Source organism: Strongylocentrotus purpuratus, unplaced genomic scaffold, assembly GCF_000002235.5.
Source record: "Strongylocentrotus purpuratus isolate Spur 01 unplaced genomic scaffold, Spur_5.0 spur5_scaffold_6, whole genome shotgun sequence".
Taxonomy (NCBI): domain Eukaryota; kingdom Metazoa; phylum Echinodermata; class Echinoidea; order Camarodonta; family Strongylocentrotidae; genus Strongylocentrotus; species Strongylocentrotus purpuratus.
The window spans coordinates 28,644,577-28,670,568 of NW_022145612.1; the positions used below are offsets into that span (position 1 = coordinate 28,644,577).

General features: G+C 35.5%; 1 protein-coding gene across 1 annotated transcript; it reads right to left on the reverse strand.

Moving 5' to 3' along the window:
* Positions 1–1,286: 1,286 nt before the first annotated feature.
* Positions 1,287–11,505, reverse strand: LOC588386 (NAD(P)H-hydrate epimerase). The gene is made up of 3 exons (XM_030972792.1): positions 11,292–11,505; positions 4,033–4,291; positions 1,287–2,834 (listed from the first exon to the last, which is right to left on the reverse strand). The coding sequence occupies exons 1-3, from the start codon at positions 11,439–11,441 to the stop codon at positions 2,632–2,634; spliced, it is 612 nt and encodes a 203-aa protein (XP_030828652.1). The 5' UTR covers positions 11,442–11,505; the 3' UTR covers positions 1,287–2,631.
* Positions 11,506–25,992: the final 14,487 nt, after the last annotated feature.

Genomic DNA, 25,992 nt, shown 5'->3' on the forward strand with positions numbered 1-25,992 from the left:
AGAGACTCGTTTATTATTAAATGGCTATGCTCACTCATTCATGAATGGTTTGATTCCAATTGCATATCATCTTGAAATGAATTAGTCTGTGTTTAGTTTGATTATAAAAATGAGTTTATATTAAATATTCATTTGAAAATCTTAAGTGAAAACAGTGTCCACTTTCATTTTTTGCTGAGTGTATATAGACAATACTCATTCAACATTAACAAAGAATAGAAAAGGGACACCTCTTGAATGGTTGTAATTATTTACATTTCCATTTTTTAATTTTGTCCTTTGTACATGAGTTTACATGTAATTTACATGATTTTCACTACAATGCAAATTCTGAGTTCACAAACACATATAGGATTATTTTTTTATTAGAAACAAAATCGAGCTAAATATCATATTGAAAGACTTAAACTATAGATTTTCTACAACTATATTTTTTCTATTATGCGCAGAGTACAACCAAGAGCATTTTATAGCCAGAATTGTTCATTATAAGCTTAAAACCACTATGAAACAAAAAGTAATGGAATATAATTGAAACAAAAAGCATTGTGCACACATTAGTAGTAAACAAAATTGTCTTACTGAATTCACATAAAATTTGATCAAGTTGCATCTTGGAAAGAATTCTTTTAATTGAAAAAAAATGTGTCATTCATCACAACACAAAGCCAACCTTAAAACAAGATTTCTTTCTTCTTCTTTTTCATATGCAGAACAACTTAGTTTTATTCCTATAGTTCATTATAAAATTCCTTGAAATCTTTAACAGAACTGCAACTTCTTATTCATGCTACCATGTTTGCAAAAGAACTTGCATCTTGCAAGTGCATCTTGGTTTCAAGATCGAATTTGTGGAAATTTGTTTTAAAACAATCAATAAAACTTTGAAGGGAATTTAATACAATTTAACATCACTTAGGAGACACGGTCACACTAGAATTACAATATAAGAAGCATTTTATAGCTTGTCTCTTATCCAAGACATATCATCAGTCAAGAGGTAAAAAATACACATCTGATATCAGCACTCAAAGATCCTTACGTACTACAAGAGTGAGGGGCCAAGGTGAAGAACGTTGAGTGTACGTCTAGCTTGGCATTACTGTCGCAAACATGAATATGCATGAGCCACCTTCCTGGCGTGGGCGTGTCTCCCAGACTACAGTTGCCTGAATAAATAAATGCCTGTTAATACCCTGAGAAAGCAAGCAATTTCTATTTGCTTTCTGAAAACATAAATTTTACTAAGTAGGTTGTATAAAGGCAGTACAATACTGGTAATAATATATACTTCTATACGATTTATTCCAAATTACCTCACATACATTTAATACAGAAGGCAAGTTTCAAAATGCTTTCACCATCACAAAAACTTTACAAAAAGTTTATAACCATAAACATACTTATAGATCAATGTCTCCTCTCAAGATGATTATACTAAAAACCTAAAAAGTATTGAACAAAAAAAAAATGGATCTTCAAGTTTGAAAAACCCACATAGTTTGAAATAATTTCTAAGAGCCGGGGACCATAGCTTTACATACACCTTTGATAAAAGTTATATAGAATAAAATATATTCAATTCAAGAAATTAAAATTACTGTGTTTGATGCTTATTGGCTCCTAGGAAGTTGTCAAGAAAGTAGTATTCAGCTCCAAACAAAATTAAAATAATACCAAAATGTATTCGGCTCTTGCTGCAGAATGTTAGTGTGCCATCTGTAGTTCACTTAAAAACAGGTTGACTAAGTTGCTGATCTTAATTATAAAATTTCAGCCTGTCTTTGACTAATAAACCTTGAGTACAAGCAATGGTAGAAAATGAAATGTAAACTATAAAAAGTTAATTAAAAATTAATGATACAATATTAATGCATGCTTTATCAATTTGAGAAAAAAAACTATTACATTTTTCTGTTTCTATTGTTCTACATACTAATCATATTCCAATTCTGCCCTAGAATTTAAAAAAGACAAACAAATATCAATGATTTACTGTGCATTTTATGTAAGAAACTTAATGGAAAAAACGTTGTACAATATATCTATAAAAGTACTACATATAACACACATCATTGTTTTGGACAGTATACGGTACAATGAATACATCTGAGAAAATTCCTTCTCATAAACGTGCTAAATCGATCATTTCACTTTCTTCCCATGTTTTAGTTATAATCTAATAATGATATTTTGATGCAATTGTCTCAAGCCTCTTCTCTCATAGTCATTTTCAATTAGATATACAGTCTATTCTGACTTGAGGTGAAGGAAAATAAATCTGTTAAATCAAAACTGCAGGAGGTAATTAAACACTTGACACATTACTTTACCAAGTTTATCACATTGTACAGTTTTGTGGCTCACGAACAAGCCAAGATGTTTCTCTTGCACTGTAGATGCAGTAGAACTGAAAATTCGAGTTGAAAAATCTGATTGATATGTCACAGCTTAACTATACATCACACTGTTTGCAAATTTGTTCTTCATTAGGTATTTCCTATTTCATTGTCCTTTTATTTAACAGGAATTCACACAGTTCCATTCCCAACACTTCAACCTAACTATACATCTCAATTTTAGTACGCATATTTCATTTCCGGTCTCTTGTCACTCTGAAGGATCGATCCATCATTTTAACTGTACGATACAATCTGTACCCGGATAGTCGGGTAGTGAGAGTTCATAACGACTTGCCATCTCGGGTGGTATGAAGCGACCACCTAGAAAATGATATTTTCCTTGGAAGAGCTTAGCGCATTTCTTAGGTGCCGTCAGTGAGATGAGTAGCTCTGGTTTGAGACCATCAGGGTTTCCATTCTCTACATCCCAACCTTGCAAGATAAACATAAAAAATAGAGAGAAATGATGGCTATTGATAACGAGACACCCCAACAAAAATAAGAACAATTTCTTAAAAACAATTTCTAAAGGCTTGCTCACACATGCATACTCACAATCTGTAAGTTATAGGTGTAAAATATGAAGCTTATAATACTTATGTCATCATTATTCAAAAAACTGTGCTGTTCTACATCATTTGTAAACAAACCTGAGATGGTTTTAGCAGTTGTTTTGAAGAGGATTAAGAGATATACAGCCCATCAGAATATAGACGAGATATATAAATATAATAAAGTGCAAATAGAAAGGAACCAATAAGAGTATGAAAGAAAGAATGAATGGAGTCTAACCAACGCTGCTTATGATATGACCAGCTCATCAGTAAAATCAATTTGAAATATATAAAGTGATTGAACAAAATTGAATATTGACTAGAAGTATTAATTGACTAGAAAGGGAATAATGATTACAGGCAATTTTAATATTTGACCAGTTTGGTCCCTACCTATATTTTCTGTAAAGTAGAAAGAAGTAACAACAAAAAACAAAAAAAATAAAAATAAGTGAGAGAAATTTTCACTGAACATCAAAGATTGGAAAGACTATTAAAGTCAATATAACCCTGCACGGAAATTAAAACAGAGAAAGAATTAACAAGCAAAATTCCTTTAAAGGTAAAGATCAGTTATGGTCATGCGATTGCATTGTGAAAGAAACGTTGTGGAATCGATCAGAAAAGGTTGATCATCTAGCATCTAGCATCTGCAAGGTTCTGGAATCATCAAAATGATAAGAAATTTGGCCCATTCTTCGTAAAGTTACAAGCACTATACACAGAAAGATGTATATGGGACTACCCTATATCTCTCACAGACCATGAGAGAAACAAATTTACCAAATATATGAATTAGTAGGCGGTTTCCCGGCAAATTTTTGATAATCATGTATTAGTCAAAACATATTCTTTCACATGATTGGTAATGAGAGCTTCCATTTCATTTTTTGAAATTGGGGCATTTCCAATACTGGTCTTTACCTTTAAAGTTGATGACAGATTTAGGGTAAATTGCAAAAAGAGTAGCCACAAAAGAGATTTTGCATGTTAGGAGCCAGAAAGGCATTAACTTTGCATGGGCTTCTGGATCTCACCAGATGACCTACTGATTGGTTAAAGGACTTTGAACATACCTGAAGGGACATCGATGCTACACAGCGGTATGCTGATGTGTTTCAGGTTCTCCAGGACTTCGCCGAACGGCGCCCTCACCTCTCCCTTGAAGCTGAAGCCGAAGAGGGCATCGACGACAAAGTTATAGGAAGAATTGATGAGGGAGGATGACGGGAGGTAGGAGAGGAAAGGGATGTCCAGGGCGGCACACTGCGTCGTCAGGTTGTTGAAGAGCTTCTTATCAGGGCGTTTGGGGTAGAATATGGTTGGGAAATAACCCTGTAAAGAGACATAAAAGGGAGCATAAAGAGAAACTGTTGAGGAAGAAGCATCTTTATGGTACTGTAACTCACCATAAAATTCCCAATACAGGTTTTTTTTTCTTTCAAGCCACTTTGGATGGTATAACAAGTTCAATGATTAATCATTGTGTTTCACCACTTTCATCTTTTATACAATTAACAACCATATTATTCATACGCCTTGTACATTTGATGCTGTTTAGTGTTTTTGGTTACTCAATTAGGGCATTTGTTGAATACTTTTAGATGTAAGCTTTAATATCTCACATTCTCACATGCCTTCATCCATTCATGTTCGCATTTATGATTCTGACTTATGTACTTGTATAATAGAGAAGTTATTAATTTGTAAAACACTTATGATTTTTTTTTGTCATTTCCTTGTTGACTTGAAGAAGCAATAACAAAAATGTTTAAATATAAAAAAAATATATATAAACCGGGACACATAAATCTTTCACATACTTGAAAAAAATACAACACTTTGTAAGGGTTTGAATAATTTAGTTGTTATCCATATAATGAGCAGTGATAAAAGGGTTAAAACACTTCAAAAGGTTAACAATTACCATCTACAATATCAAAGTCCATAGTCATTGATCCACAATATAACCTAAAAGTCCCTTTATCATCGCTATACGTATCCGATACTGTGAACAAAATATGTTTTAGTTATTGCCCCACGTTGACATGTGTTATGAAAGACAACAGCCGTGCAACCTGTGTGATTGTAGATAAACGAGCCCCATAATTTTCTGCTTATATTCCCCGAGTCATCTTTGCCTCGATCACTAAAACCCAAACCAAACCAGCGCGGACCTGGGATGTCTGAAAGAACCTCCAACATCGACCCTTGCGGGCAAGCCAGATGTGAAGTCTGATGACTTGTGAGAGAGAGAGAGAGAGAGAGAGAGAGAGAGAGAGAGAGAGAGAGCGCGCGAGTTGGGCATTATATTCCACCCTTATAGTCTTGTGGCCTAGACCTTTCAAGGTTTCATTTGCTCAAAGGGTATTTAATTTGGGATCTTGGGATTAGACTATAGAGATCAGTAGAGGCATAATTATTCACAAATGAATGATACACAACAATAAAACTGAAACAACAACCGGATACATTCTCATGAATATCATCAATATAAAACCACAAATTTGAAAAGATCTCAAATCTACATTTCTTATTTTTGTTATCAAAGTCTCAAAAGTTTGAATTGAATGGAACTAGAAAGAGAGAGAGAGGGAGCATGAGAGAGAGAGAGAGAGAGAGAGAGAGAGCTGCTAAAATACCAGACAGTTCTTGATTTGCTTTTATTGCCTACATTGTAGATAGGTGGGACCAATATCCACTTATAACATCAATGTTAAAAAGAGATTGTAATAATACTGAAAAATGTTACTGAGAAATGCAATAACAGTATTTGCAGTATATATACATGCATATCAATATTCTTTAAAATGTCTTTTAAGAGGAACAGTTCACATCATTCTGTATGATATTCACCCAACTGGCTCTCATCAGAAGATAAGATGTACATTATCTGAAAATGTATATCGTAAAACGAGCAATTTGTTCCTATGACCAATGATCTGGTTTTTATAGGAAACTAAAATCTAGGTCAATTAAAAGGACAGGTCTGTATATTCAGACTACGCGTTGGCATGTCTACGCATCCTAATTACAGGCCTCAGACCGCTGCTGCACGGGAGATATTTTGATGAAAAATGGGCCTTAATCACTCTCCAAACAGCCTTAATTTGATAATACCGCTGATATAAAATGAGCTCTATACTGGCTATACTAACACAACCTGAATTCATGTTACTCAAAGGCTTTCATGATGGTGATCATGAGAGTGTATATAGAATACATTTAATCCGATTGTGCTTTGGTTTTTAGGTTCTAAGCAAAGCCAACGATGAGAGATGCATGGATCATCAATGAGGCATGATCACTCTACAAGCACACCCTAATACAGCTTCCCTGAAGTCAAAATAAACACACCCAATTCAACCTAAGCCATGTGAAAACGTGCATCCAGCAGTAAATCTAGGAAATTGGTTATCTTTCCATCACGATGATGGCTGACTGCAGGTATAGCTTTCTAGGTTCAACTGTTCTCATTCTGTTTTGTTTTATTTTGTGAGGTTTTTTCCGTCTAAAAAGCTTTGGAAGTCAGCTCCATGCAGTCACTCAGTCACAGAACATTATTTCTCTTCCTGAGCACATATTTCTAACAAACATAAAGTGCAAATTGTCAAGGCTAGGCAGTAGGCTAAGCAATGCAGATTGTTAATATCTTAAATATTTGTTTCTTCTTTATAATTTCAGTTTATTTCTACTTTATCAAATACATCAAAAATATCAGCAAGACTACCTTTCTTTCAAACATGAACCACCTTGACAGCAACAGGCCTTTAAAAACCTCATCTTTCTACAAAGAATGGAATTGGAAGTTACAGACAGCCCTGAGCGTGTGAGGCTATATCCAAGTCTGAAAAGCAATTTACGCCCGTCCCCTGAATTTGGCAAGCAGACCGACGGCGAGTAGACCAACGGCTAACACTGCTTATTAAAGCGAGCACGTGTGGCAGAATTTAGAATCAGAATCTATAAAAAGAGTGCTCTGTAGGCTTCAAATACAATGAATCAAGTTAGCTTCCAAAATATATACTTTACTTCTCCTCCATTTGTTCCTGTGATGTCTAAGATGGTTGTTTTTCCTTTAGCAAAGTGTATAATTGTAACTATGTTTATTGAAGTACACTGCAATCTGGTTCTACATTAGACTGGAACTAACAAAAATCATCCAGTTATTGTTAATTCTAAGTTATATTTTATCTAGTCACTAATAAATTGTATTTAAGTTTGTATGTTTATTTGCTCAATTTTGTTTAGTTGTTATCTTTTTTGTTCTTGTTATTTCTAGGTTATTGCAACTCATCACTATCAAATTGTATCACAAGCAATAGTTCTTCTGATTATATCCTATATACATGGGGGCTCAGGGCAAAATAGCCCCCGAAATGCCCCAAAGAGCCCCCGAAAATCAGAAAAGAGCCCCCTTAAATTTGCATAGAGTTCAATGCAAAACAAATTTTAGAATGTTATTTTCATGCAGACAAGGTTGAAATGTAGCCCCCGAAAAATAAATATTAATTTTTTCCCTGTATTATTGGAACATCCCAAAGATATTTAGTACCTGTTACATCCAGATTGAAACTCATGAGCACTGTAAAATGTACTAGAACTACATTATTTATTGCATGTCTTAATTAAATTGTAACTAATCATTATTGAAGTGTGTAATAGTTCTTTTAGTTTTCTTTTTGTATATCTAAGGTAGATAGCAACTTATTCTTACAAAGATGTATTATCATGATTCACTTCTTAAAGCCCTGCTGCACTAGTTTGGCCAGGAGGGATTAGACCTCCCTGCATGGTCACTGACAGGTGGTTATCTCATCAAATCAACTCTCAATTAACATAAGAAAAGAGGATCATGGGGGAGCAATGGTCACTGATTAGGCATTGTTTGCTATATAGAGGGTGCAAGTAGTGCAGTAAGGGCTTTAAATTGTAACTCAACAATTTGTAAATCAAACAATGCTGAAAGGTTATGTAGTGATTCAGTTCTTGGTACACCTGTGTTAGACTGTAACTCACCATTATTGAAATGTGTTTGGTTCTTGTTATATCTCATTTGCATTGTAACTCACCCTCCAAAAAGCAAATCACAATCATTCACTTCTTGTTACATTTGAGTTAAATTGTAACTTAGCAATACTGAATAGTGTTTTATAACTATTTGGGTCTTGTTATCTCTAGGTCATTTTGTAACTAAATTTTTTATTTATTACATTTACATAATATTCATATTTTGAGGTTGGCATCCATCTTGTTTTCTTCACATGCGTCTAAACCAACTTGCATACCAAATAATAAGGCAATATTGAATGCATGAAATACATAAATGAAAGGCAACATATTCCTGCGTCACAGAAATGTAAGACTGTATTTGCATAGTACTCTCGATCATTCTAAAAGCTTTCACGGATGTGGAAGCCGAGTAAATGAATCTTGATTGATTAAATTCCCAAAAGATAAAGCTCAAGAATACACCGCAATACCTGAAAGAGATTTCCCAAACTCTTACCTTTCCGATGACCTACTTGTGACCCCACTCTATCCAGGAGCTAGGGGGCATGTACCAAATTAATATTCCGTAAGATAAACTGAAGAGCCCCCATCAGGGATAGAGGTGCATGGCCATTCATATAGGAAACGCCACACTCAAACAAAACAACCTATAGCCTAGCCTAGCCTGTTTCACATCGGGCAAAGCTAGTTTTCCATGCCATCGAAACCGGGCTGACCAGATTAAACTTTAAAAAAAAGCAGAAACACGAAGTTGCAAACCATCCAGAGACTCCTAAAAAATTGCGTTACTTTTTAATTAGATCATTACAAATCTTTATCCTCAGTTTTCTTATTTATAACTGATTTTCCTTATAAAATTAAAAATAATTATGGCGTATATATTCAACATTGAATGAACGCCAATAAAAAATTACCCAACAACAACATATAGCCTAGCTCAAGAAAGGAGATGGTGGAAAGAAACGGAGAAGTGCCGCCTATCTCCACAGAAGAAATCATTGAATATATTCACCCGCAGCTAGCTCAGTGAAATATTTTTGAAACTTTGCCGTAGGTGTGCTAAGGGCTTGGCGAGTAACACTGTCATATTTGATTTCCATCTTAACTGATATCTTACACTCTCTGTATACTTTCTCAATCAAGTCATAATCAAAATTGTTTATTAGTATTGCCCAGAGCATAAGAGCCATCTTCCATGTCATATTGAACAAAGACACAAGATAATTATGGCAACCCATAATGTACCCTTATTTCTACACACAGCAATTGAGATATATTTTACAAAGTTGAGGAAAGTAAAGCTCCCCATAATGTACCAGTACTTTTTCAACACAGTGTTTTATATAATTTACAAGGTGAATTTATCAAAAAACTACACCAACTATTCTTTTTTGTTTGTTCATATTTCAGCTTATTTCTACACACAGCAACTTAAAAAAACAGGGAGATGCTATCCCCAAACAGGTTTTCCTTTAGCTAGGGCTCAACATTAAGTATTCGATCTGGAAGGGTGTCCAGATTTAAATTTTTACAGTCTATATTACGCATGAGCCCTATGTAAAAAATGTTGGGGGGATCCGGACTTTGATTTTGAGCGCCCATGTATCCCAGGCACCTCTTAGAGTCAAGCCCTGCTTTAGCCCAACATGGAGGAAAAAAAATCAAGTAATATTTTGAAAAAATGCCAACAAGAAACGGAAATATGTTGAGTGGGGCCGTATTTTCTGCTTGATCGGTTTGCTTAGGATGATAGAAGCAGGCTGCCGGCCAATATGAATTCTGAAGATCCAGACAAATTGCTTTTTGCATTTGGTAAGACAATAAGCCAAGAGAGTAATGACTGAGTCAATGTAGCATGGCATTCATAAAACCTACCCAAGACGAAGGCAAAGGCAAGCTCAATTTGTCTTTATCATGCATGAAGGGAGACGAGAAATCTATGGCAAAATTGAAGACATTTTTGTCTGTAATATATTAGCTATCTCGTGCTACATGAAAATCTTCTCCTGAAGGTTGGGAAGATGACAACAAAAAAATCAGTTGCCTCTAGTTTTTAATGGCATATGATAATATGGTAAACAATATGAATTTAATCAAACCTCATCCTGATATCTTACTTCAAAATAAATCATAATATTATTAATAAATCATAATATTATACTTGATATGATTGTAGCACCCGTGTTTCATTAATGACATGTAAATATATGAACCAAACCATTTTTTCATAATTTGACAGAAGCTAGCCTGTGATGTAATCCATTCTTATTCCACTCGCCAACGTAACCTATTTCACCTTCCCCTTACACGAACTTTGTTTGCTCACAAAAAAATATCACTTTTACGGGCCCTAAACTTTGGAATGACCTCCCCATTGAATTCACAGAATCAACCTCACTATATTCGTTCAAGCGCAAGCTGAAATGTCATCTCCTAAGCAATTACGCTTTAATGGTAGAAGAAGCTTGATGTTACTTTTAATAATTACTGTCGATGTTCAAACTGAATGTTTCTTTTAGTTTGCTGTTGTTACCCTGTGAATTGCCATTGCGTACGGGTAGTGAAAATGTTATACAAATATTGCTAAGTGTATGAATATTGTTTATTTTTCTTCATAATAAGTTTCAACTTAATTAAATTACGTTTTTTTTTTTTTAATATACACAAGACTATGTCATTGTTGTAACTTTCGGAGCCTATGACCTACAAGCATTGCTTTCTCTTTAGGCTCCATCATATTTCTTCCCTTATTCAACTTAGTCTTATGTATCATTCTTTTTTTTGTTTGTATAAACGCATCCTAAAATGAGTTCAAAATGTAACATGCTATATGTAATGATGTACTATACAACATGTGAGAAATATGAAAATAAACTGAAACTGAAAACTGAAACTGAAATGTATTACTGCATGAGTCTGTGCATTTATGATCTAATTTCAGGGAAATATAACTTGACAAATTCCATATTGATAACGTCAGACAAGTCTGAAATACTGATGTATCATGATGCATTGTTGAATTTGTTATGCAGAAAGAAAGGGTTAATATCATCTTTCTGTCTTACAATGCTTATTCCCAGTGGAATAATAGTCAAATGAAGTTTAACAAATCACATAATCACTAAATATATAGAAGCATCATCAAAAGTATATTTAACCTGTCAAAATTAACTGAGTTTGGATATCAAAATTTGATGCAAGAATAATATACAATACAAAGACTCTCAACTCACAAGAATACTTAATCTGACCCCCCTCCCCCAAACAAAAAATGTCATAGCATTAATTTTGCTTTTCTTTCTCCAACATGCAAAATACTTACAAAGAATTTAAGGTGCCTAGCGCAGACGAGTCCATCCCCACCATTGTTTCCTGGTCCACAGCAGATTAGTACCGTCGGATCTCCGCCCATACTGCTAGCAGGATAGGCCTGGGCTATAGCCGTAGCACAGGCTAGTCCAGCTAGTTCCATTAATTGGTCTACACTGAAGGCATAGTCGTCAAATAACTCCTTGTCTATCTCGATGGCTTCTTTCTGGCTGCATGGTCAAAGAGAAAGAAAAGAGAAAAATGGAAGGGGAAAAATTACAACATATTATTCAGCATTTATATCATGTAGGTGAGCTAGATATTTATTGTGGACCAGCAGCTATATATAATGATGACTGAAATTATAAAGATGCATGTAATACAGTCAAACTTGCCTTTAGCAACCACCTGTATAAAAAGTACACCAGGCTATAAAGACCACATTTTTGTTTCCCTTCAAAATGGTTTCTCATTGAAACCTGTACAAAAGGAACCTGTACACATAAACCACCTGTCTATAAAGACCACTTTTCCTGTTTTCCTTGAGCAGTCTTAATATTCATGCTTCACTGTAAATATAATAGTTCATAATCAATTAGTAATTGGGTTGTATTCACCCAGGTTAGCCACATCAGTATAAATAACGCTTTTCCTGCAGGCCCTTCAATTACTATTACCCTAGCATTGCCAGGTGTCCATTTACACCTGGGTAGAGAGCGACAAATGCAGACAAAATACCTTATCCAAGGATGTGATCACCAAGCAAAGATCGAACCATGAACTTCTTGAAAAAGAGTATCGAGCCTTCACTAGTATACCACAGCTCTGCCACTTAAAAGATGTCTTTTTTGAGCAATTAAATACTAGTAATTTTTGTTGTATTTAACATTGAACAGACTATACCTGATTATTTAATTGTGTTTCATCCATACAACAAATCTGAAGAGCTTTCACCATGTCATTTAAAAAAAAAAAAAACTGATTTATGATTAAATGAATATTCAGTGTAGCTTATAACATATGCATGCAAATAAAGTTATGTGCATTTACTGCGTCTTATACAATATTGACAAAACATAAAAGCTATATACTTTTATCACCATTAGAAGCATTTTATACGCATTGCCATGTCAAATGTATTAAAGTATCAACATTTCAACACTCCTCCAACACATCTAAAACCTAAAATCTAGAAAATTTGATTCTCTAATATTTTGCAAGATATGAAAACTTTGATTATAAGATATTTTGTCTCATTAAGTATTTCAAACTGTAAGTTAATGGTGTGTCTCATCTACAAGGAAAGAGATGATTTTTTTTGGTTAAATGCCCGCAAGTTATGAAGACAAGAAAAAAGAAAAGAATAGGATAGAGTGGGCAGGTGTCTGTAATGATTCACATTTCATGAAAATCAAATTAAATGTCACCATTAAGATGTGGAAGCATAGATTCTGATTTCTGAGAAAATGTTTCTCACTGCATCATGAAATATTCACAATAATAACTCTTTTTTTCTTCTCTCTCTCTCTCTCTCTCTCTCTCTCTTTAAAGGTAAGCCAAAATTTTAAGAAAATTTTTAAAATTGGATGGATAGTAATTCTTTAAAATGTTGATATATTTGGATGCCCTGTAGATGTATTATAAGCACTAGAACATTTAGGCCCTGAAACATTTCTGCTTTCTAGAAATTTGAATAATTTCAACCACGACAACGATCATTGAATATTGTAAAATCGCAAATGCTTCCAATATGTTCATTTGAACTAAATTCATGACCCCATATCAAAACTTTGTATCACCTTTAATTTTTAGCAAAATAATCTGTATTTTTGTAAAAGTTTCCTGATGTTTCATATGGAACTCATCAGATCTCAAGGTTTATTAACTTTTGAAAAAAAATTGGCATTTAATCTATTCCATTAATTAAAAAAAATGTCTTTACAAATGATACTAGTCAATGCTAAAAGGGCATTAAGTAATATCATTCAGCATGGAGTTAAACCTTCAGACTCCCAGCAGATGACACTGTGCCTTATGTATATATATATATACCCATAGCAAAATCTGCAGACAACATATGAAACCCCTTTTAAATATTCAACGCATATATATGATAAGCTGATGTATTCCGCGCTTGGAGAGCCTGAACGCTGGCATGCATATCGGCTGCCTTGGTAGCCATTGGATTGTCTTACAGAAAGCACTATAAGACCACAAACTCTCTCTCTTTGGCAACATTCGAGCTACGATGGACGGCATTATGATCCTCCCTCACTCCAGAGGTTAAGATAACATCTCACCATATACAATACCACAAATGCTTTTGATGTTTTAATGTAAACATTTATTTATTTTGATATATTTTTTCCCATTTTCTATTTTTTTCTTTATACATGATTTTGAAAGCTTTTTTTTATATAATTGTATGTATCATGTAAACTCACATTTTAACCCTTTGGACTTTTTGACGAGATTAAATAAAAACCTAATTTGTTTGATTGATTGGTTCTTCTGACTTTCATTTTTCTCTGGTAAAATTCAAAATTTGCACTTGAACTATATCATATTTTCAAGAAGAAAAAAACAGCTACAGGTAAGCAAATGGGCATTATTATAAATACTACATGATAATTCATTAACAACCCTACCATTGCCACTGCATTTACAGAATTGCATCACGACCAAGATTTACAAGTTTTTAATCACGTAGTTCTTTTTTTGCAATGTTTATCTAGATTTGTCTTAAAGTGCTTTACGTATCATGCCCCGTAATCCATGAACCGTAGTTGATTTCAGGATGCACACACGCTGCCCTTGTGCCTCAATGTAAGGATTAACAATGCCCGGCGGGCAGTATATACCCCCGTGTATTGTCGGTTTCGAAAGCCTAAGATATCTCCTGGCGTGACATCTCGTGACCCTGACTCGGGATTGAAGTAACCCTAGTAAGAGGCATTCAGAATCCATCCCTATAGGCCACAAGGTGCTTGGTTATCATGCTCTGGTAGATGCCAAACTTGAAGGACAAATCAGATGCCTTTGGGGAGACGAGTGAAGACGATCATTTCAATATTTCTAACCTCGTTCTAATTTTATTACTAATATCTTGAAATGAGGATGTACTGATTTATGTTTTATTAATTTTAGACAAAAGGAAATGCTAGTATTTGAGTTGACAATTCCATTTGAAACCAACATACAACAGGCCCACCAAAGAAAAGTTGACAGGTACGCCGGACCGATACATGATATATCAGAAGCCGGCTAGACTCCCAAATTACTGTGTATAGAGATAGGTTCCCGAGGTCTGATAAATACAGATAACAAGAAAAGACTTATAGATATGATGAAAATATGTAAATGCAAAGTAAGGTATCCACAACTGAGAAATGAAATCTTGAAAACCGTACTGTTTGGGTCGTATGTTATTTTTTACAGCCGGTCAGAACACACCTGGCAATCACAACATTACTTGGGAGTGTAATTGGTTTAACTAGTATGACTTGCAATAGCGAGACCTCTCTCTCTCTCTCTATCTTTTTCTTTCTCTCTCTCTTTCTTTCTCTCTCTCTCTCTTTCTCTCTCTCTCTCCCCCTCTCTCTCTATCTATCTCCCCCTCTCTCTATGGTGATAGGTTCTCGTAGAGTATTACGCACACTACTAAGAATAGATTGATAGATATGATGAGGGTACCTAAATGTAAGGTGAGGTATATGTAATTGGGAAGAGTAATATTTGAAACAATATTGTGTGGGTTTATGCTATTTTTACAGCCTATCTGAACTCACTTGGAATCACTACAACACTTGGAGTTGTAATTACTTTAGATTAGGAGACGTATTTAACTTGTTATAAAGGGACCTCCCTCTCTATCTCTCTCTTTCTCTCTCTCTCTCTCTCTCCCCCTCTCCCTCTCTCCAACTGTCTCTCTCTCTCTCTCTCTATGGAGATAGGTTCCCGTGGTTGATTACTCATTAAGAAGAGATTGATAGATATGACCACGGTATGTAAATGTATAGTGAGGTATTCCTAACTAAGAAAATAATAATTTTTTGTTAGGGATTATTAATGTTTTCATAAAAAAATAAATGATGTTATGATTTTCTCTTTTCCGTTTTGCTATTGTGTATTGTAATTGTGTAACCCTGCATGAGATGCATCCAATGATATTCCAATCTCGGTCCTGGGTTTTATGTAACATCTTTATTACTATGTTATATGTCCTTTCTTGAATAAAGATGAATAAACAAAAAATTTCAGGAAGCGCACACACATGATGCCCTTGTGCCTCAATGTAAGGATTAACAATGCCCGGCAGTCAGTCAGTCTATACCCCGTGTTTTGTCGGTTTCGAAAGCCTAAGATATCTCCTGGCGTGACATCTCGTGACCCTGACTCGGGAGGTAACCCTAGTAAGAGGCATACATGCATTGACAATACATCCCTACAGGCCACAAGGTGCTTGAATATCATGCTCTGGTAGATGGCAAGCATGAAGGACAAATCAGATGCCTTTGGGGAGGATGGGTGAAGACTGAAGACGATCATTCCGATGATATTTCTAACCTCGTTCTAATAATTTACCTAATACCTTGAGAAATATGGATGTACTGGAGCATTTCGTCTTGCACTCATTAGGGTGAGCTCTCGAGATTTAACAGGAGGCCAAGACCAAGTGATGTCTTCAAAAGGAAACAAAGCAAAATAAAAACGGGTGAAGACAATCATTCAGAGTTTCTAACCTCGTTCTAATTTACCAAATACCTTGAGAAATATAGATGTACTGGAGCATTTCTTCTTGCACTCATTAGAGTAAGATTTCAAGAATGATTAACAGGAGGTCAAGACCAAGTGAAAACAAAGCAAAATGAAAAGCATCACCTAGTCTGTATTTAAAGCATTTTCCTGATTTAAGAGTAGGCCTACACGTATATACATACACTAATCATCTCTTTACTTATATATCTTATTTATTTGTATATCTACAAAAATAAAAGCATTTTCAAACAATACAGATCTGAAGTAATCCTTTTCAGACTCCACAGTTTTTGGGCAGGTTGCTATTCCCTTTAACAGGATACAAATGTGTGAAATATTCCACACATGGTACAAAAAACAATGAGCGCATTACAAGGTTTAACGGGGCAATGCGTATCGATTGCAGAAGCCGGCTGCATACAATTTAATTCAAGCACTTCTTCTGAATAATTCTTCTTTTGATTGTCGCTGCTGCCAATGCAGACACTGCCACATGAATAATGCTACAGGTATCATGTTGTGCTGTCAAACAATCTTCAAGGCTTCACTGGGCTTGTACAAGGGAAGGGAGAGAAGGAAGAGAAAGAGAAAGGGAGAGAGAGGAGTGAGAGAGAGATAAACTAAGGTTGAAAAAGAGAGAGAGAGAGAGAGAGCGAGCGAGAGAGAGAGAGAGAGAGAGAGAGAGAGAGAGAGAGAGAGAGAGAGAGAGAGAACGGAGCGAGAGAGATAAACTGAGGCAGAAAGAGAGAGCAAGGAGAGAGAGAGAGAGAGAGAGAGAGAGAGAGAGAGAGAGAGAGAAGGGAGCGAGGGAGATAAATTGAGGCAGAAAGAGAGAGCAAAGAGAGAGAGAGACGGGAGCAAGAGAGATAAACTCAGGCAGAAAGAGAGAGCAAGGAGAGAGAGAGAGGGAGAGAGAGAGAGAGAGAGAGAGAGAAGGGAGCGAGGGAGATAAACTGAGGCAGAAAGAGAGAGCAAGGGGAGAGAGAGAGAGAGATGTAAGAGGGAGCAAGAGAAGTATAGTGAGGCAGAAAAGAGAGAGAGAGAGAGAGAGGAGGAGCAAAACAAGTATAATGAGGCAGAAAGAGAGAAAGTAGAGAGAGTGAGAGAGAGAGGGATGAGAAGAAAGAGAAAGATCATGTGAGTGCGACTAGAGAAGTGGGGGAGAGGGAAGTGTCCAAAATAAATTAATGAGAAAGCTATTACTTAGCATCTAGAGTAAAGCAAAAGTTTCCCTTTGAACTTTTTATTCACAATGATATTACAAGTGATTTCTTGTTTACTCTGGAAAGATAGTGTGCATATGAATAGTGGCAGGTGGGAGGGGGGGGGGTGGTGAGGGGGGCTTGATGGAGGGCAGGGTATCCTCCCTTGTCCAGTTTTTCTAACCATTGAGAATAGACGGATGTGGGTAGTATGGATGTCACATCCCCTCAAGCTAGTCTCAAGCATGCACAGTCAGATGGAATTACTGAGCAGAAGAGGCCCATCTCCTACCCTCTCTCTCTCATCCTTATCTCGCTCTCGCTCCTCTTTCACTCTTACTCCTCTCTCTCACATACACACACTCTCTCTCTCTCTCTCTCTCTCTTTCTCTCACTCCTTGTTCACTGTCTCTCTTTCACTACCTTTGCTCTTACACACTCTCTCTTTCTCCCTCATCCTCATTTCTCTGTCTTTTTCTCTATCTATCTCTCTCTTTTTCTCTAACTACTCTTGCTCACACTCTCACTCCTCCCTCTCCATCTCTCTCTCTTACACACACACTCTCTCTCTCTCTCTCTCTCTCTCTCTCTCTCTCTCTCTCTCTTAAGAATGTGTTCCAAAGTACACTCGGTGTTGAAAAAATGCATCATTATAATTATTTTAGATGCAAGTATCCCTATTTCAGGTAAATTTCATTTACCATCCACAGCAAGTGCCAAGTAAGATTAATTAAAATTCTTGAGTTTGCTTTGATATGCCAAGGCCAAAATCAAAACAGTAGAACCAAACACAAAGTGGGAGAAAAAACCTGTCGGTGGTTAGAAAAGCAGTTAATGCTAATCCTAAGGCATTGGCAGAGGGCAAAACATCTCGCCAGATGTACTGCAACACGCAGAGGGTGATGGAATTACCGTTAGAAAAGAGGCCCCGACTCCATATGTCGCCGAAAAACCCTTTCTGAATTACAATCGATCTCACCGTCTCTTATCAGATATAGACCATCCACTCAAGTCAAAGTCTAGGATGCCAGCATAGACATGCTATCCTACGATAACTGACAAAATATTTGCGAAGTTTAGACAATTTGATTCCATCCTATTTCGTGACATGAGTGATTATTCAGTATCATTAACAGTACATTACAAGACAACTATACAATATTACTTTTAGTTTTAAATATTTTCCCCATCAAGACAAGAATTTCAGAAATAAATTGATTTGTAGGTACATATTATCATGCTTAAAACATGTTTATTTTTGAAGGTGAATTCTACCTTGTATAAAGTTTGATTTAATGAAAGCATGATAATGAGAGAGATAGAAATTTTTAAAAATGTAAAAGGTAGATTTAAATTGTAAAGTTTGCTTCAACTAAAAATGAGACACAACTCTTGATTTCTCTTGTACTGTAAGCAACTTTTCATTATTGTACTGTTTTGTACTTCTTTTTTTAAAATCAAATATTTGCATTTTTTGTAAAGAAGATATTGACCCATACCTATGCTACAATTGTAATTTAATACACAACTCATCTATAAAATAGATGTTTACATTCATCATACACCAACAGGGATATTCAAATAAATTTGTACCGAAGAAAAAGAGAGCTGCTTGAAAGGAATATTAAAAGTTGCCAATTTTACAAACGTTCAAATAGCTTCATAATCTTTTCTCAAATTTCACTTTTCAGTTTCAGTTGAATTCTAAATTTATCAAAAACCAATTTTATGTCTGGGAGGACATTCCCCCTGTATGTTAAAATACACTTCAGACACCTTATCTGCTTATATCATTTCTTTTCCTAATTTCACATAGGAATTTGATATTCTCATGGGAGACAATTTTCTCAAAACCCAGGCTTCTAAAATGTCATCCCATCCAAAACAGTAGTCTCAAATACAGACACCCACGGTGAGTGTACAACATATTGGCTTAACATGAAGTGGTTTTTCATTGACTTCTACTCTTTGTTTTGTTTTCCTCCCAGAGTCATCTAATATTAAATATATGTTAATAAAAAACCAATTTATCATTATAATTTAATTCCATGAAAGAAATAGAAATAGTACTGGGACCAAGTATTTGTAAAAGTTATTTAGCTTTGATCAGATGATATGTATGTCTCCCTTTCATTTTCTCACTATGTTATTCCATTTAATCTTTTCATTGGGCTCAAATTACGCCACAAGCACCTTATTTCTTATACCTCTTTTATCCATCTGTATTCATTTCAGTGTATATCCTGCACCTATCTCCCCCCCCCCCTCTCCCTCCCTCTCCCTCCCTCTCTCTCTCCCTCCCCCTCTCTCTCTCTCTCTCTCTCTCTCTCTCTCTGTCTAGCTCTCTCCTCACATCAATATTCCCCATTGCAAATCTAATTTCATCCACCCCTTGTCACTCCTTTCCCCCTACATGATCTTTAATGCTCTTCCAAGTTTCCAATTTTAAACCCTCTTCCCAAAATATCTCCTGAAATCAATCTGAAATTGGTCAATTGGTAAGTTCATCCTTCAGGCTAAAATTGATTCTGTGAGCCACAGAGTGGCACACAAAACTTTCCTTTTGTTGGCAGAAAATATGTAGGGCTCTCGCATTGACCCCAGTTCCATTTCAATGTTGCCTCAGAAATTCTTCCAAGCGTAAAAGTAATGACATGTTGAAGAAGAAAAAGATGTCGCAAAGTGATGTTCATTCTTTTGGATTATCTTCTTTCACAATTCACCCGACACACATTTTTCTGCTTCCAAAAATAACATGCCATATCCAAAACTGACTTTATAATGTATTATAAATCTTCTAAATCAAGGTAGACAACTAAAAAGAAAGTCTCTTAAAAAGATTATTCTCATGGCGTTTACCCTCAGTATGCAGTTCAATATGACAACACTTATGTAGTATATCAGTATAATATAGAGAGAGATTCTGAAACAATTTAAGATACATGTATTACAAACCTTTCATACTGAAATCTGAGCATGTTTACACTTCAAACTGTCATGGCTGAGTATCATATTCCTAACAGAGATATTCCCAGATGGAAAAAGGTGACAGACCCCTTTTATTTACAAGTGAGGCATTAAATCATGAACATAGAAACAAAGAAAAGAAAAATGCTGTTTATAATTTGAAGGCCATGATTATGACGTAAATAGAAATTTACATGATAACATCATACCTAAAGACTGACAAATGTTTGGTTGAGATGAGCTACGTCAACAAACCAGGCAATGACCCTAAATCTCAAATTGACTAGTCAATAAAAAAGCGTCATAGAGATCGATCAAGGTAACCATTTGAGTGTTTAAAGTTCAGAATATACATAGTGAAGATGCACATTGTGGAGTGATGCAATGGAGCTGTGAGACTCGTAAACCACATGGGCTATCAACGATTTCCTTTCATCCCGCTTGGTAGGTTAGTAAATTAAATAATACTGTATTCATACTAGACAAAGAGGAAATGGCCCCCAGGAAACCTAAACTCCTCTCAATGTATTCCTTACATTTCTGTTCTCTAACTGCACACAGACTTACAATAAACTACATAGCAAAGCTTGAGGGATGTTAGCTATATGTGCAGCTCTCAGTAGATGATATGAACACAACATTAATATCATCAATGACAATGACAATGACATTTATTCTTGTGTCACCCATAATCAGGATAATCAAGGTATATATATATATATATATACATATATAAATAAATGTCCCTTCTTTGTTGGGTAATTTTGTTTGTGTGTGGGTGTGGGGGTGCATGCCCTATAAGCACTTCTCAAGGAGAGGGAGGGAGGGGGGGGGGGCAGTAATAAAATGCAAAGGAGTGGCATGGACCTGCACCCCTTTTTCAGAGTATGCATGATACAGGAATTATATCTCATAGATAAGTCCCATAGATATGCATTAAGCCCAACTTGAAGGGGGCCACAGAAACAGGTATAAAAGGCAAGGAGAGGCACGGTCCTGCATCCTAATTTCAGAGTATGCTATACAGATGTTATTTCCCATAGGTAAGTCCACTCACGACACACTAATGCTTTGGAATCAGAGTGCTGTACATAAGTATGTATCTAGTCCTACATGACAATGTCCCTGCATGGAATGGTATCTTATAAGGGAAGTCCACCTTGATATTAAGTTGGTTTTAATAGAAGTAGAAGAAAAAAAAGAGAAACAGGACTATGAAAGTTTGAGGGAAATCCGATCAAAAATAAGAAGGTTATACATTTTTGAAGGTGTGATCAATCAAATACAAATTGGCTACTCCTGTCTGAAACAAATCTAATCCGTCATCAATAACTAAGAAAATATAATTGTCTAAAATTTTCTACGCAGAGCAAATTGGAGAGGAGCTTGCAAGATAGCCTACATCAAAGTATGGCCAATTTATGTTTCACTGATGAAAACTTTCCTATATTGGATTGGATATTGCTCAAACTTTCACTGTTTTGTTTATCTCATTGTTCTGCTTTTCTTAACACCAACTTAATATCAGAGTGGACTTTCCTTTAAAAGCTCTTTGCTTGATATGCACAGCATATATGAAGAGTACAGAGACCATAGATTTGACATGTAATTTAATTTGCAGCCCATTTGTAGGCTGTATGTTACTTCACATCTAATGAAGATGTAAGTCATAAGTACTGTATTTAGGATAGGGTATAGGTACATATAGATACATCACATGGAAGGGTCTGTGTAGTTTATATAAAAGGCAACTCTAAGAAACAACGAAGTATTTGATTTGATTTCCGGTCCCCCTGATCAAAGGACAATACATTTAAGTACTGAACAATGACCACTGACACTTAAGAATTTGAAATGGATGAAGCATCCTGCTACCAAGGTTGGCAATCAAGTAAAAAATTGATGCTTAAATATTGACAATATCTGTTAGAGAGAGAGAGAGACAGAGAGAGAGAGTAAATGGAAGAATGAAAATATACAGAAATTTTCCTCCAGAACCAATATTGGTAATGGAGTCATTTATGAAATTGCAAAATTTCTTCTTACAAAAATATAAGCGACACACTTAAGCCTATGCCCATGTATCATGTTACTGGTGCAGGAAGAAAAACACAACTACAGCATTGTAATCACATGTCACTACTTCTCTCCATCAATAAATAACACACTCAACAACTACTAACCATTTATGAAATTGCTAAATTTCTTCTAACGAAAATGTAAGCGACACAATTACGCTTTTGCCCATGTATCACATTACTAGATTGTAATCAGATGTCAGAAGTCTTCACTTCTCTCCATCAATACATAAGATATTCAACGGCAACCAAGCCTCGCTGTTATGGTACAGTCACTGAACACGCGATGAAGTTTACCTAACAAACCTTGGCGCCCATTAGGGAAGGAGCACGGCGGGAACGAGGACGGCGACGCCCACTTGTTACATTACAGATGGCTCAGTCAATAGCCCTAATACACCCATTATTGCGTGGCCCACTTCAGAAGGGAAACCTGCAGCTTTGCAGGCAATGAATATTCAAGAGTAATTTCCGCTCGACTCTGAAATGAAAAACACAGCACCGATCTCTCTATAGTCGGTGTCATGATGGTCTTTGAGTGGGCGGTGAACCAAACGGCTAACACTTCAACAACATGGCTGTTTCTCCTTTTTATTGCTTTCATTTGTTCATGAATGAGGAGGAACATGTTAGATTAATGAGGCGGTTACATGTCTTTCAAAACATTGACCATTAGATGAACAGGCAGAAGATCCACCAGTTCACTCTACATCATAGTTTTGATACATGATCTTGATTCACTCTCATAAGAAATTTTTCTGAGTCACATAGGAATAGAACCATTAAATATGCAACTAAATAAAACATCTAATGCATTATAACACTGTCCATAGGTTATTGTATCAAAACACTATTCAAAATATATTAAGGAGTCGCCTAATCACCTTCTCAAACTCTATGGTCACTCTGTGATACATATTGATAACGGCAAATTGAAAGAGGACTGCTTAAAAAAGAATACGTTTACCAGTACTATAAATTATTTCCACTCCAATACATTTTCCATTTTTTCATATTTTTTCGAATGATCTGAAACTTCAATTAGACTTAGAGTTAAAATAGTGTAAAACTATGAAGAAAGGGAAACTAAACACCAACAAGTCAACGAAAGCGTAGCATCCCCTCGCCGGGTACAAACGGCCTATGTTTAGCACTTTTTGCATATTTAATGAGCTGTGACCTCTGACCCATATATCTCTCAACATACTGAATGATTAGATTAAGCCGAGACACACTCATGGGAACCATATTGATTCAGTTAAGAAGACTTATCCATCTTATTTGGTTTATTCTATTAAAGATTGATCTGTATTTATGCAGTGTAGCTTTAACCTTGGCATATGAATCTGTCTGGGCTTCGAAGGAGGATTAAGCCTACACTTCCAGTGCAGTTATCCGCAAATACCAAACATAAGCTGGTAGGGCCTGATGTAAATATAAGAAACTGTTGAAATGTCAACAACAAGAATCCATCTTCATGTATGGATTTTGCACTCTGTATCAACATGTAGAAAGAATAAAACACAGTTAAAATAAAGTGAATAAAGAAGAGGGATAAAAGAAAACATGAAGACAGGAAGCAAGATATATTGAAGAGGGTGACATCAATAGAGACAGAGATAGACTGAAAGAGACAGAAAATAGCATAGAGAGAGAGAGATAGAGATAGAGATAGAGAGAGAGAGAGAGAGAGAGAGAGAGAGAGAGAAAGAGAAAGAGAGAGAGACAGAGAGAGAGAATAGTACAAGGAGGAGAGAAAGAGAGCAAAAATACTTTAAAGAAATCATTAACTTTGTTCATGAATTATCTCAAAATGTAATCATCTTTAATAATCATCTATCTGTCTGATTTTTTCTATCACAACTTTTAAACTTCATAATTCTTTTTTCACCCTTTAACGGATATTTATAAAAAACTGTAATTATGCTGTTTCTTTAAGTTTTTTGTTGTTAACAATTATACAGTGACATATTTTCTTTTAAAATCTCAATTCCTCCAAAAAGATCCTGGTACAATCCAGAAACATTTAAATAACGAAACTCACATTATATGGATCCTTCATACCCGCCGAGTTCTTCAGGCCCAGCATCCAGGCACGCACAGCAATTACTTTAAGATTTGATTTTAATTTGACCAACATGTTCACAAGGAACAAGCATGTTGGTAACTATAGTGCTGTCTTGAGAGAGCCCTGATTCTTTCAAATGAAATGGGGTCAACTGTCAAAACCAAGTCATCAATTTCATCACCACACCAATTTTGAAATGAAAGAACATTTAGAAGAGTCTGAAGCTCCCTTTTATGAGATGACTTGACAAACTTTTAGGGCATGCTTTCTATTAAAGTGAATCGGTAACATTGCCTCAGATTCTGAAACAAAATCCTGGATTTCGCTCATGCAGCAATGATAGTTATAAACCATTGGTTCAGTCAGGAACCCCATGACTTTTACAAGCCGATCGCCTGTCTGATTATCAAGATATTTATGATTTGAAATCAAAATCAAATTTTGCGTTTTCCTAACGATTTTCATAACACTACAGTCTATTGGGGAAAATGAATATGGTAAAACCGGTCACTCAAACATTTATGCTTTTTGAGGCACTTCTTGATCATTTTGAAGCGCAATTTTTTGAGGGCTTCTAATATCACAGATACTGATAATACGTAGGGTCATGCATCTCAGATTTAACATTGTCAAACGATGCCTTTAAGAGAAAATCTGAACTAGCTCTGATGGTTTGAAAAAAAAAACAATATCAGGCAGCCTTGTTGAGTTCTCTTTTCCCTGTTTGATCAGGGTGGTGAACGAACACAGAGCAGAAAATGATGACTCTGAAGCAAAACATATTGATTTAGTAATATTTGAAGAGGTAAAATGCTTTAAGCATCTTTTACTATCGCGCTCAAGACAGCTCATAACAAGTGATCTTTATCGATCCGCAATTGAGGTAATTAAGATGTCACTCATATGTCTGTGTTCAAGCCCACGCATGATGTTTAGCAAATATTTAGCTCAATAATGGGTGCTCTTGTTCGTGTTGTAAGATTATTCTCATTATTGGCTTGTTATAAATCGCATGATATGCAACAAAGATACGACTGACATCGGCCCCATTTTCATCGATCTGTATCTGATATGACATGTTATCTGATCTTCATGAGGGGAGATGGTCTAAATGATACTGAAATTATAGAGATTTGGCGTTAGTCTGTAATCACTGATGTTTTGTCAAGATAACGTTTTTTTAATAGAGCGATCCATCACAAATTAAAAGTGCCAACTCGAATCATTCTACTGCCATCTCAATGATTCACTTCAAGCCTGAAAATAATGATAGATATAGATTCAATACCAATATCAAGCTTCAAAAAATAAAAAAGGAGATAACTATGTGTAAACACTTTTTAGTGCCCTAATTAATATTCTTATTTTTAATTAAGAAAATCATATTCATCTACATATTGCTAAAGTCAGGTTAATTAAGATTATATTCTTTATTTGTGTTTGTTTAACTTGGCAGCACAGGGAAATCACACAGTATTCTACTTTATTATCTGGATAAGAATACATACGATACAAACGATAAATAACACCAAGTAAAAATATTCCTTAAAAAATGGGGCAGGTATTAACATATACTTCTTCATCCTGAAGAAGTGAGCAGAACAAATTTTCCTTATATGGAAGGAAAAAAAGTTTGAGTGA